At 52.4% G+C, this 12544-nt stretch overlaps 1 protein-coding gene across 7 annotated transcripts in view; it reads right to left on the reverse strand.

Moving 5' to 3' along the window:
- Dnmt3a (DNA methyltransferase 3 alpha) overlaps positions 1 to 12544 on the reverse strand; it is a 100806-nt gene that overhangs the window by 16966 nt on the left and 71296 nt on the right. For 6 of the 7 annotated variants that reach the window (XM_020162639.2, XM_020162637.2, XM_020162642.2 and 3 more), the window contains 3 exons: positions 1064 to 1279; positions 656 to 814; positions 159 to 266 (listed from right to left, as the gene is read on the reverse strand). In XM_020162639.2, coding sequence (XP_020018228.1) covers positions 159 to 266; positions 656 to 814; positions 1064 to 1279 — 483 coding nt within the window. Of the gene's footprint in view, positions 1 to 158; positions 267 to 655; positions 815 to 1063; positions 1280 to 5151; positions 5171 to 12544 lie in introns of those variants that run through there. The other variant, XM_074049311.1, reaches the window with a different exon arrangement.

Genomic DNA, 12544 nt, shown 5'->3' on the forward strand with positions numbered 1-12544 from the left:
CAGCACAAGTTTGCAGGGGCAGGGATGGGAGAAGACTGAAGAGGGAGAGTGTAGAAAGACTGAGTCAGGGAGAGAGTCACTGCCATAGGGCCTCGAGCCAGGCTAACCATGCTTCAACTTGCAGGCCTTCTCCTCGGAGCTCCTGGGGACATGCTCACCTGCAGGACTTCATAGATGGCTTTGCGGTACATGGGCTGTTTATTGTAGGTAGCCTGGTGGAACGCACTGCAGAAGGAGCTCAGCGGCATCAGCTTCTCGACACACACCTGGGGGACAGGTGACCCTGGTTTGCTCCTTCCACTCCCAAGTCCTCACTCCGTGCCTCACAATTGTTCAGAATCAGAAGTGCTCAGAGTCAGTTCTGGGCTCTTAGAGGACCACAGGCATTGACAACTAATGATCCAAGCCAAAGGAGGGGCCCAGACCAAGAGAAGAGGAGGAGGAATTCTAGTGAACTCCAGTCCTTGAAGCTAACAGGCTGGCAGGCTTCACATTCTGAACCAGGGGTCCAACCTAATTGTCACTAACACTTCTTCCACTCCCCACATGCGGGAATGTGAGCACGGCACATCTCCGCCTCCCCAACTCCACACTACCCCCAGCTGAAACTACAGGCCCTGGGACACCCGCACACACCCAGGCAACCCCAACTCACCACAGAGAACTTGCCATCTCCGAACCACATGACCCAGCGAGTGCCTTCAGCTGCTCGGCTCCGGCCAGTCATCCACCAAGACACAATGCGGCCTGGCCACCAGGAGAAGCCCCGTAGTTTCCCCCAGACCAGCTCCCCAATGCCAAAGCCCCGGCCGTCCTGGAGCCCCAAGGAGCACAAATCATTACACAGTGGTCACAAGACCCTGCTACCCAGAACTCCCCATAGCAACCCAAGCCCTGGGCATCTGGGGGCAGGACAACCAAAAAGAGGGCTCCATGTGAAAGGAAAGACATGACAAAAATGAAAAAGACTGGAGTCAGGTGGAGAGACAGGGGAATGGAGAGCAGGATGGAATGTGATGGCAGTGGAGGCCCCAGGCAAGAGCTGGGGAAGCAAACTGCTCACCTCATACTCAGGTTCGTCGTCAGCTGCTTTTGTGGCATTCTTGTCCCCAGCATCAGCCCCCACAGGCTCAGGTGTGGTGGCCACGGTGGGGGATGCAGGGTCAGTGGGCTGCTGCACGGCAGGAGGGCTGGCCTCCTCCACCTTCTGAGACTCCCCGGACCCCTGGTTTTCTTCCACAGCATTCATTACTGCAATTACCTTGGCTTTCTTCTCAGCCTGGAGAAATAAGCAACAAGAAATGACCTTGACCCCTCTAGGAATTGGCAAGGTCATGTGAGACTCAGGGGGCTCTTCTCAACCTGTATGTGGTCTGGAGACAAGTGACGGGAGGTAAGGGGAAAGGGAAACAGATGAAGTTGAGGTGAATACAAAAGCCCTGAAATTTCATTCCAGCCTATTCTGCCCCATAGGAAATCTTCATCCTGTCCTAATCTTCCCCAACCTGGGTCGGAAGATGAGGTGCCCATCCCTTAATCAGGAAAGGATACTTCTACTCAAGTATTAAATCATGCATCATTGTTCAGGCAGATACTGTCTCCAGCCTCTTCAGACAAATACTTTTGAGACCTTATCTCAAAATACCCAATACAAGAAAGGGCTAGCAGAATGGCTCAAGTAGTAGAATGCCTGCCTAGCAAACGTGAGGTCCTGAGTTCAAGCCCCAGTACCATAAAAAAAAAAGGGGGGGGGGGGCGGTGCTCTTAGCTGAGTGTAGTGACTAATGATTAACACCTATAATCCCAGCTATTCAGGAGGCAGAGATCAAGAGGATTGTGGTTGGAGGCTAGCCAGGGCAAAAATTAGGGAGACTTCATCTCAACGAACAATTCGGATGTGATAGTCTGTGATCCCAGCTGCTTGGTAAGCTGTAGATAGGAGGATCTTGGACTGACCTGGGCAAAAACAGACCTTACCTGAAAATTAACTTAAGCCAAAAAGGCTGGGAGTGTGGCTTAAACACTGAGGCACTGAGTTCAAACACCAGTACTGACCAAAAAAAAAAAAGGGGGGGGAGGGTGGAGTGGGAGGAGCTCTCATTTATTTTTTTTCTCCATTTCCCTCAGCAATCACACCACTCTCTTCCTAGACCCCACACCACAATTCTAGTTCTGTGCCATCTCCTGATGACTTAAAGAGCAGATCTCCTCTTGCTCCACCATGGAAAGCTGTGGGGAGCCTGCCTGATCCCAGGCTCAGAAGCCACGCTGGAGTTCTTACAGGTTACAGCCAATGCTGTATGCAGCTTTTAGAGCTATCAATACATCTACTTACTCAGTTATTTGCTGAGCACACAGATCAGGCACTTTCTCTGCCATTCCTCCAACAAATAATCCCAACCCCAGTTACTGTCCCACCGTATCACATGGCCCGAGGCCATGACCCACATGCTCATTTCTTCTCAAAACCTGCTCTAGGGTCCCTATAAAGGAGAATGACATCCTTGATACTAAGTTCTTAGGACCATTCAACTTAATCGCATCCCTTCCTATTACTGACTCTGGACACATAGCCCTCCACATTCAAGGTTCTGTACCCACTTTCACCACACCAGATTTAGAGAGAAAAATCCCATTTTTTTCTTTGGGTGCTGGGGATGGAACCCATGGCCTCGTGTGTGTAAAGCACAAGCTCTACCACTGAGCTACCCCTTCCCCAAGCCAACACCCCATGCCATTTTCAGCATGCCTTTCAACACACAGCTTTTCCCAAGAGCCTGGAGCAGTGAGGGCAAATCCATTCTCGAGGTTTAAAAAGTGAACACAAAGCAACTTGAAGTGTGAGAAAAGCTAAACCACAAGTCAGAGCATCTATCTATATTCCAGTCTTGCCCTGGCAACTCATTAGTAGCTGGCCCAAGTCTCTTCTCTTTGGAGTTGCTCACATCTAAAAGGGCACTCAAACTGCAAGATTGCTGGTCACCTTTCCTGACCTGTTTAAGAATCCGATATATAGCCAGGTGCTGGTGGCTAACACCTGTAATCCTAACTACTCAGTGGGAGGAGATTAGGAGGATCATGGTTCAAAGCCAGCCCCAGGCAAATAGTTCAGGAGCCCCTATCTCAAAAATACGCAACATAAAAGAACTAGTGGAGTGGCTCAAGTGTTAAGAGCACCTGTCTAGGAAGCATTAAGGCCCTGAGTTCAAACCCCAGTACCACCAAATAAATAAATAAAAATCTGATGTGCATATGTATGAAGGTTCCCAAAGACCTTCCTGTCATCAGACCCGTGGTCTGAGGGTCTCAGGTTAAGAACATCTTTTAAGACTGGTAGGTTTATGTCATTTCATTCAATCTTCAAGTCTTTGCTTTAAGGGAATAAACCAAATCTGCTTTTATGGGGATTCCTAGAACATGAGGATGTTAGCTCTACTTCTTTCTCTTGACTCAACAGATTCTAAAAATGGGATAAGGGATTTTTTTGCCCCTAGTCCACAAACAGCTGGGAAAGAGCTCACATGGCAGGGGGACTGGAAGAATGCAGATCAGTTGCTCAACCCTCCCAGGCCCCACCTCACCTGGCCAGGACTTTGCTCTCCTCTTCTCAATTAGCTATCACCTCCTCCCCCAAATAGGTGGGCCAAGGCTGGCCTGGAGGTGGGGGAGTTCCCTTTTCCTGGAGCTACCTCTTCTCCTGGGATCATAAGCTGTACCAGTTTATACACAGATAAGGTCTGGCCCAGCTGATTGCTCCCTCCTTCTCCAACTGATAACTGACCCAGCTAAGGCTGCTGCAGACCCTGCTGTGTGCAGGCCCCTCATTCAGCTCCCGCAGGCAGGCAGGTGGCAGGGGCAGGAGTGGAAGGGTCCACTACCAGTTCTACAGCAAGCTGTAGCAGCGGGTAGGTGCTCCCAGGTGCCTGCCACCACCCTCATCACTCTCCCACAGCCCCTTTGTCTCTCTCCTCACCCCCTCCACTGCAGTTCCTGAAAATTCTTCTTCCCCCACAACTTCCTCCAGCTTGTCAAGATGCTGCTGCTGATAGCTGCTCAGCATCCCCAGCCCACTCAGTGTAGAACACGCGCGGCTGCGCTGAGGGCTGGGGCTGGCAGAGGAGAGAGGGGGCCTCCTTCAGGACCAGCACAGAGGAGGGGGTTAGCAGCGGGAGGCAGGGGGAAAGGGGAAGAAGGGGCTGCGGGGGCAGATGGGGGAGGGGCCTCATTAGAATAGTCGGTTGGGCAGCAGGAGATTCATCCTCCTTTCCACTTTCACTACCCCTGCCCTTCTCTCCAGGCAAACAATAGGAGAGAAGGGTTAAGAGGACCTCTCACACTTGGGCTCCCGGCTCCTCTTCCTCCCCAAAGGGGCCATGAGACTTGGCAAGGTCCACGAGGGACACTACACCATCCCCCACTACCGCTGGCCCAAGGAAGCCACTTGTCCAGGAGTTCCTCCAGCCTGGGAGCGCCAATGGCAACTCCACTGACTCCAACCACCCCATCCAGTTCCATCTCCTCAGGCAGCAATTCTTCCACCACCCCTGCGAAGCCCATTTCAAAGGTCAGAGGGCTGAACACCACTGCCCCCAAGCTCACATGGCCTTGGGCTATCCCAGTGTCACAGAGTGTTAGGCTCCCTCCCCCGCCCCCCACCCGTCGGGGTGACACTGCTCCCTCCCCACCCTTCTTTCTGGCCGCTTGCCCGGTGGCTCCCAGGAACTCAAGGGGAGAAAGTGTCCCTCTCGAAAGACCAAGCTGGCAGGGCCCTCAGGACAGCGTGGTCCCCGATGCAGGCACACAGGTCAACAAGGAACTGCCAGGTTCTCATCTGCCAGCAGCTCAGCCCAGGTTCTCCCAACCAAATTCCTGGTCACCAGTTGTCCTGGGCCAGGCCGCCTGTTCCGCGAGCGTGCCAGGTGCCACTAGAGTCCGGTGAGGAGTGGGGCCTCGCGGCTCCTGAGCAGGAGTGGGTGGGACGACTCTTAAGTGTACATCTCCAGAACTCAGGCGAGCCAGGGCCGCTGCAGCTGCTGCGGGCCAGGGAGACACTCTTGACTCTTTTCAAACACAGAGGGCTGCGGGGATCCTCCCACCGGCCCTGCCGCCTCCCCGCCCCCCGTCTCCCCAGGGCTCCGTCCAGGAACCTACCCATAAGGCCAGGTGCAGCCCCTCTGCGGTCCGGCTCAGGTGTGAGCCCCGGCCCTGCAGCTCTGTAAGTAGCTGCCCGTCTGGGGGGAGGGGCAGGGGGCGATGGGGCTGGGGGCGGAGGGGGCCAGAGAGAGGGGGAGGGGGCGGCGGGGGGGAGGGAGGGAACATTTTCTTTGTCTAGAACTCCAGGTCACGTGGGCCCCGCTGGAGTGCCTGGTTGGCTACAAGCGGGCCGGGGGAGGGGGCCGGCCTCCGACGCTGGCGGTGGGCCAGCCCCTCTCCCAGGTCCGAGGGGCGCAGGGGCCTGGAGGCGAGGCCGGCCCGCGCCCGTTCCCAGGGCCCCGCCCCGGCGGCCGGCCGGCGAAGGGAGCGCCCCTCCCGGGGCGGCGCGCCCAGCCCCCTCTCCCCAAAATCTGGAGATTAGCGCCGAGCCCGCGGGGGGCGGGGAGGGGCGCTGGCCGCGGGCCCTCGGGGAACCCGGGGGAGTCCCGGCGCGGCGCGAGCGCGGCTTTCGGACGGCCTGGGAGAGCCGGGAGAAAGTTGGAGAAAGTGAGTGCGCACAAGCACAACCCAAAAAAAGAAAGAAAAAGCAAAAGCTTACAGATAAGACAAGAGGCCCGGAGCGCAGCGAAAGTGGAGAGAACAGACGTAGTGGACAGAAGGTACCGCTCCGGGACCAGAACTGCTTGGGGGCGGGGTTCTCCCCCTTCACGCTACCGGTGGACTCAGGGGGTGTCTTAAAAAGTGTGGCTGACGACTCCTGCCAGGCCAAGTCCCTGGGCCCCCCACGTCACTCTGGGTCTTCCCTGGTTGTCTCATTTTTTTCTGTTTGCAAGACTGGGGTGAGGGCGCTGGTTCAAAGGTAAAGCAACACCTTCTCAGCCAAGACTTTTGCAGCTCGAGAGGACATCACTGTCACCCAGAGCCTCGAGGTGCGGTCTCCGCCATTTCAAGCTGGCTCGCTGGTCCGGGGCTAACGCGCTGCCCCTAATGCGAACAGAGTCTCCACCTACAGCTCTCCATTAGGAGGGAGGTGGCAACAGATACAGAAACAGACGCTGCTGGCCCTGCCCTCAGGGAGTGGACAGATTCTACTAGACTTGGGAAGAGATGTAAAGATCACTGAAAACCAAACCTTTGTACAGATAACTGGTCCACAAATACCAAGCAGATGGCTTAGAAGACAACATAAAATGGGCGGTGTGAAGGACAGTGAGGTTAAAGAGGTCAAGATGGATGGGGTTTGGAAGGTCAGCTAGGTAAGATAAGTAAGGTGTAAGCCAGGGCGGGAGGGAAGGAAGGCCTGGCTCAACTCCACCCTCCCTACTGGACTGATGCTAAAGGGCATGGAGGAAGATAAGGCTAGATAATGGGAAGGGGTCAGCAGTGTCAATGGACATGTTCTGTAACAGTGAAGAATGAGGGCAGGTTTTCTGACAAGATGAATGGATGTTTCAGAAAGATTAGCCTGGTTTCAGTTTGCAAGATGAATGAGAAAGGAGAACAAAGACCAGAAGGTGAATACTCCCAGCAGGAGAGCGCTGTTTGGCTGGTACACTTGTCAAAAGGTCTGGACTTGAGTTCTGATTCCACCACCATGACCTTGATACCTGCCACTTAATCCCAAGAAATTTATTTCCTCATCTGCAAAACAGGAGTGATGACATCAGCCTTCAGAGCCTGGAAGACCAGCATCCCAAGGAGGATGAGTTAACTCCCCAGGTAATTGGCTCACTGCCACAGTCAGATGGGAGTGAACTAGCTGGAACAGGAATGGGTATAATGAGGTCAAAAGATGTGCTAAGAATGAGATCCCACCGTCTCTCCTGGGCTCAGCTCACCCTTCTAGGGCCATCATGAGCAAGCAAGTCCTGAAGAGGGAGGAAGACTTTCTCCATAATACTTGGGGTACAAACTTCCCTCCCATGTCGGAATCAACATATAAGGAAAAGGAGCTATTCCAAAAACCATAGGCCCTCTTCTGCTCACTCTCATCTTTCAATCCAACCATGGTGTCTGCTTGGGACAGCTTCTCAGGAGATCCTCCGACCTGTGATGAAAAGCCCTGAGTCGGGAAGCAGGGTGCACGGTGCGTTCTCAGCATGTACAAGGCCCTGGATCTAGCACCAGCAAAACGCCCTGAATTTATGCTTGTTTGTCCCTGACTAAGGAATGTAAAATGATTTGCTTAGCTGTTTGCCACATTGCCACCACCTCTACGTCCAGCCCCCCCTAGATCTTACCCCAGGCCTCCTCTCAAAAAAAAGTTTCTGGGGGGTTGGGGATTTAGCTCAGTGGAAGAGCGCTTGCCTGGCAAGTGTAAGGCCCTGAGTTCGGTCCCCAGCACCGAAAAAAAAAAAAAAAAAAAAAGGAAAAAATAGAAAAAAAAAAGCAAAACAAAAAAGACAAAAAAAAAAAAAAAAAGTTTCTGGTTTCTGGCTTGGCTGCTCTTTTCAAGCACTGTCTCTGTCTCATCTCCAACATGTCTTTTTCCATCGTAATGTGGCTAAACACCTAGGACTTTACACTGTGGTCTTGGGACTTCTCAGACAGTAATGACATCTTCACATGTAGCCATGACTCCAAGTGTCAGAACTTACCAGAACCATTCACTTTCTGTTGGCCCAAATAAAAAGTAGCTCTTTCTCCAGCTGCCAAACACCCTCACTCTCATCCTTTAAAATTCAAGTCAGATCTTACCTCTTTCACCCAACTTCCCAGCAAAAGGAAGCCCAGATTCAAAAGAACACCCTAGTGAACTTAGAGCACCTTGCCTTCCCTAGGATACATTATTCTTTCATATTCTCTGGGTCATGGGAACAGAAATGTTTCTTTTTTTGTGGTCAGTAGACAGAGCCAGACCCCAAAGCAGAAGAGACCTCAAGATCTAGGATACGTAAGAGGTGAGAAGTCAGGGATAAAGCCACGGTGGCCTCCAGAGATCCTTGGGATCTCTGGCCTTCTAAAGAAACCGCCCCTGAATAGTTACTGGGATAGGTCTTTTGATTGAGATAAAGATAGTCGACCTAAAATAGTGCTATGTAAAACAAGCCCTGTTCTTGGAATTGCTATTAAAGTGTGTTGAAGGAGGAACTCCTGGATGAAAAGACCTGATGTCAAGACCTGAAAGAGGCGTTGGAAGGGAAGGATCCAGCATAGTCCAGCAGAGAGGGTGACCTCAAAAGTGCATTTCCTCTCTAGCAAGCAAGCAATACAGAAATGACTCAATAGGTCACCAAAGCTGATGAAAATACCTCTTAAGGACGCCTGACTCTTTTGGTCCTGACCCTGCACTCATCAAGCAAACTTCGAATTTTAAGTGACACTCATACCAGTAAGTTGCCAAAACCCAGCAGGACAAGTATGCTGATCTGGTAGCAAGGACATGTCCTGTTATAAATTGATCACAGCTACCAGTCTGGTGTGTGTCATTCTCCTAGGTCTATGAAGAACATGAGACCCACACAACTGGATGAGACCCTCGGTCAGGATACCCACCAAGGTAGCACTACTGTCTGGAAGTGCAGGTGACCACCCTTGCTTGACTGACTTTAACTCAAAGTTCAGGGCTCTGTAGCATGCTTTGTCACAAAATAATATGCTGGCAAGAGGACAGATTATGTTGCTGCCATCACACATAGGACAGTCACCCACCTGAGTCTCTTTACTCAGAATCGGAGAAGCCAGGGTCCCTAGAAAGCCGTTGACAAAGCAACACACTGGGAAGTCAGTGTGTCTTTTCTGTTGCACACCCATCCCCACTGGCCCCAAGATCAGAGAGACCTCATGGCAAAAGGCCATGAGGTCAGGATGGAGGCCTCTATGTCCCTTCTGAACCTGCCCTTCTCCTACCTACAGCTCAAAAGCCTCAGTGCCAAGTACAGATCTGGAAGCCTCGTGATATATCACACAACCTACACTCTGCCACCCACTTGCTATTCCTCATGCTCGCTCTTCTTCCCACAATGCCCTTGCCCTTAAACTTCCACCAGCCCAAATTCTACCCACCCTTCTATGCCAGTTCACGAGATCCCGCCACCAAGAAAGTTTCTCCAGCCCTGTGCTATCCATGGAGGTAGTCGTTAGCTGTATGTGGCTATTTAAGTTAATTAAAGTTAAATAAAAATTAAATCCAGTTCCTCAGTTGCACCAGCCACATCCTAAGTGTCCAAGAGTCACTGTATTGGATGGCACACATTATAGAAGTTTCAGTATCTCGGAACACTCTTAGACAGGACTGCTCTAGCCCTTCACCCTTCTCTTCTCCTGCTATTCTTTATCTTTCCTACTGTCCCTGTCTTCCACTCTGTCCTTTCCTCCTCCCTCCACGGCACTGTGTAATCCTCTTCTAGATCTGTCACTCTTTGCCTTGTAGGAAGGTGACTGTGTGCCCATCTTCTCCAAAAGATTACAAATCCCTGGAAGGGGGACTGGATTTCATGCAACTTGCACATAATGGAGGACTAAAACAATGTTTGCAGAACTCAATGCAACATTGTCCCAGGACCCTCATCCAAATCCACCCCCAAGTGCCAGGTTTGGGGGCAGATACACAGAAGTTTCTAATGGTTGCCAAGAGGTCCAGGTCTAGGGCTCTCCAAAGCAACCAGTCATCTTTGTTTTCCTGTTCCCCTGCAATCCATATGGAGGTTGCAAGCAAATGACCAGGACTGGGATGCTGGCAGTGAAGCTAAAAATAGCCACGGAGCCAACAGCATGGAGTTAGCAGGACTTGTTGCTAAGGAGACAGCTGCAGAGAGAGCAACTAAGCAGGAGAAGGTGTCAGACGTGCACCAAGAGAGCAGAGGCCATGCTGGGGGACTCTAAGTTGACAAGGGTCCAAGGCTCCCACCTAGAGATATGTTGCCTTCTGGCAGCTCCTGACTAATGCTCTAAGTGGGGCAAATGTTCCCCCTGTCCCTTAGTACCTCATCTCCATGGAAACCACCATGACTGGGGTGAAGTACCAGCCCCTGGAAGGGAGGCCTCTGCCTGGAGTTGGTTGTTATGGCAACATCCCCCTTCCTGTCATTCTCTCTCTCCTGGCTTCTCCTGAGGGAAGAGCTGGGGGGCCAGGTCTTGGCTTAACCAGCATGACCAGGAAACACCCGCTTCCTGAGACCAACTGGCCAGGGGCTTCAGCTCTCAGAGACCCAGAAAAGGCAGTCAATCCTTAGCTCCAGGCAGCACTTCCTTTTCTTTCTATGAGGCCTTCTCAGGTCACCCTACCGGAAGAACCCCAAACACATTGGTGTTTAGCTGCCTCAGGATCACCCAAGGAAGATTGTAAGAACACAGAATCTTGGGCCATGCCTACATAGATCAGCAGGCTTAGGTGGGGCCCAGGACTCTACTAAAACTTCCTAGGTGATTCTGATTCCCAGGCATGGGAACCAGAGAGCACTAGCTCTGTGTTACAAATGAGGAAGCTGAGGGCTACAGAGGACTGAGCCCACCAGAAGGGTCAGAGCCACCAGCTGAAGAACAAGTGGTGTGGCGAGAGGAAGAGCAGGAAGGACGCCATCCAGAGGTCCACTCCTTCACCTCAGCATATGCATGTCCCCTGGGAGCCACACCACTTCCTGGGCCTTTCCCTTTCCCTCCTATTCCCCTTCCACATAAACGCTATCGTCTGACATCAGGTCTGACTTAAAACCAAAGCACTGGACAAGCAGAGAGTAGGGGGCTGGAAAGTACGGTTCCCAGAGAATACAGAATGGTGGCAGCCCAGGCAGATGATTTGGGCTGAAAGAGAAATCCATCCTCTGATGAAAAGCAAAAAGGTCACCATGGCAACTGCAGGGTGCTGGCCTGGCTGGCTTTACACCACCAGCCCAAACCTGGGCCCTGTGGCAGAACCTCCTCCCTGAGGCCTGAGCTAGGGAGAGTCCATAGCATTCTGGCATGTGCCTGGAGCTAGGAATCACCCATCCCCACTAACCAGATTAGTTCCTGGGAGCCTGCCTGAAACACCTCTCTGCCCCAAGATCTGAGAGTCCTGAGCACCTGCAATTGCCAGGTTGGGGGAAGACGCTGAAGAGGGGAGGAGAAGGTGGAAGAGATGGCCTCTGTGTTTCTGTTACTCACAGCCTAATTGCGTACCCAGGACTCACCACACATGAACCACAGCCCTCATTCAAGACAGCATGCATTTAGATGGTAAATTATGTGGCAGCTGAGGGAAATCACAGGCGCCTGGGATCAGAAGAAGCAGGAAGATTTGAGGGAAGATGAGTGAGGGCGTACCAGGAACAGACTTTTCAGGCAGAAAGGTCAGATCTCAGAGTCACCTGCAATTGTGTGAGCCTCCCCGTGGAGGTGGTGGATGAAGGGAAGAACTGAGAAGCAGAAGCACAGCCACACACGTCTGTAAGGGAGGAGCAGGGGCATGGGCCTGCTGTACCCATTCAGATGAATTCTTGTCATCAAGAGAGTGAAATGCAGGGTCTGGAGACCTGCTGTAAAGCCAGTCCTCCCCATTGCCCTGCTTCTATCCCCATCAGCCCCCAGCCCTCCCCTGGCTTGGCATCCTCTCTGTCATCCCTCTACTTCCCTAATGGTATGTTCCTGAAAGCCCTAAAACCACCAGGCCTGCCTTCCTGTCTCCAGCCGCGCCTTCTTTCCCTGCAACTCCTTTCCTGTCATTGCATCTGCTAACCCAGGAACTGCTGTATCTACACTGCTCCACCTGAGTGAGTCTGGGGGCCTGGGCAGGGGGCAGAGGGGTGGCCATGCTGCATTGCCCCTGGACTCACTTGTGATTTCTTGGATAAGACCTTAAGTAACAACCTAGCTTTTCTAGTTTCCTAGCCAGCCTAATGGGACTTCAGGTATCTACTAAATATTACAGATAAGATCAAAAGAGGTCAGGAGGGTAACACTTGAGGGGCAGAAAGAACCTTAGGACAAATTTGCTTTAGGACCTGTGGATGTGGTCACTTTGTTGTAGAAACCTGGCCAGGCAGAGAAAGAAGTGTTAATCCTATACTGGGGGAGGGTGGTGGTGGAGGTGGGCCAAAAGAAACCTGGAACGCCTTAACTGCCACCCTTCCCCCACTCCTTTCTCCAGGCTCCAGGGGTTAAAGGGAGGGGCAAAGGGACCACCATTCAGATTCAGGCACGCAGCCCCTCTCAGGTTTCATGGTCCAAAGAAGAGCAGGAGGAGCCGAAAGGAGAAGCATGGCTATTGCAGAAAACAGCAGGATTGCCTGCCATCTCCATTCGAAAGGGAAAATTTAAATTCCTGCCCCCAGTCCTTTCCGGTCTTCCTGCCCCCACCTTCCCCCACCCCTTGGAAACTGAGCACTCCAACCCTGGCTGGGAGGTACCTGAGAATCACCTGGAGACCTTTAGCAATAACCTGTGCCATCTCAGGATTCCCAGTGTGATTGAT

This window comes from Castor canadensis, chromosome 12, assembly GCF_047511655.1.
Source record: "Castor canadensis chromosome 12, mCasCan1.hap1v2, whole genome shotgun sequence".
Taxonomy (NCBI): Eukaryota; Metazoa; Chordata; class Mammalia; order Rodentia; family Castoridae; genus Castor; species Castor canadensis.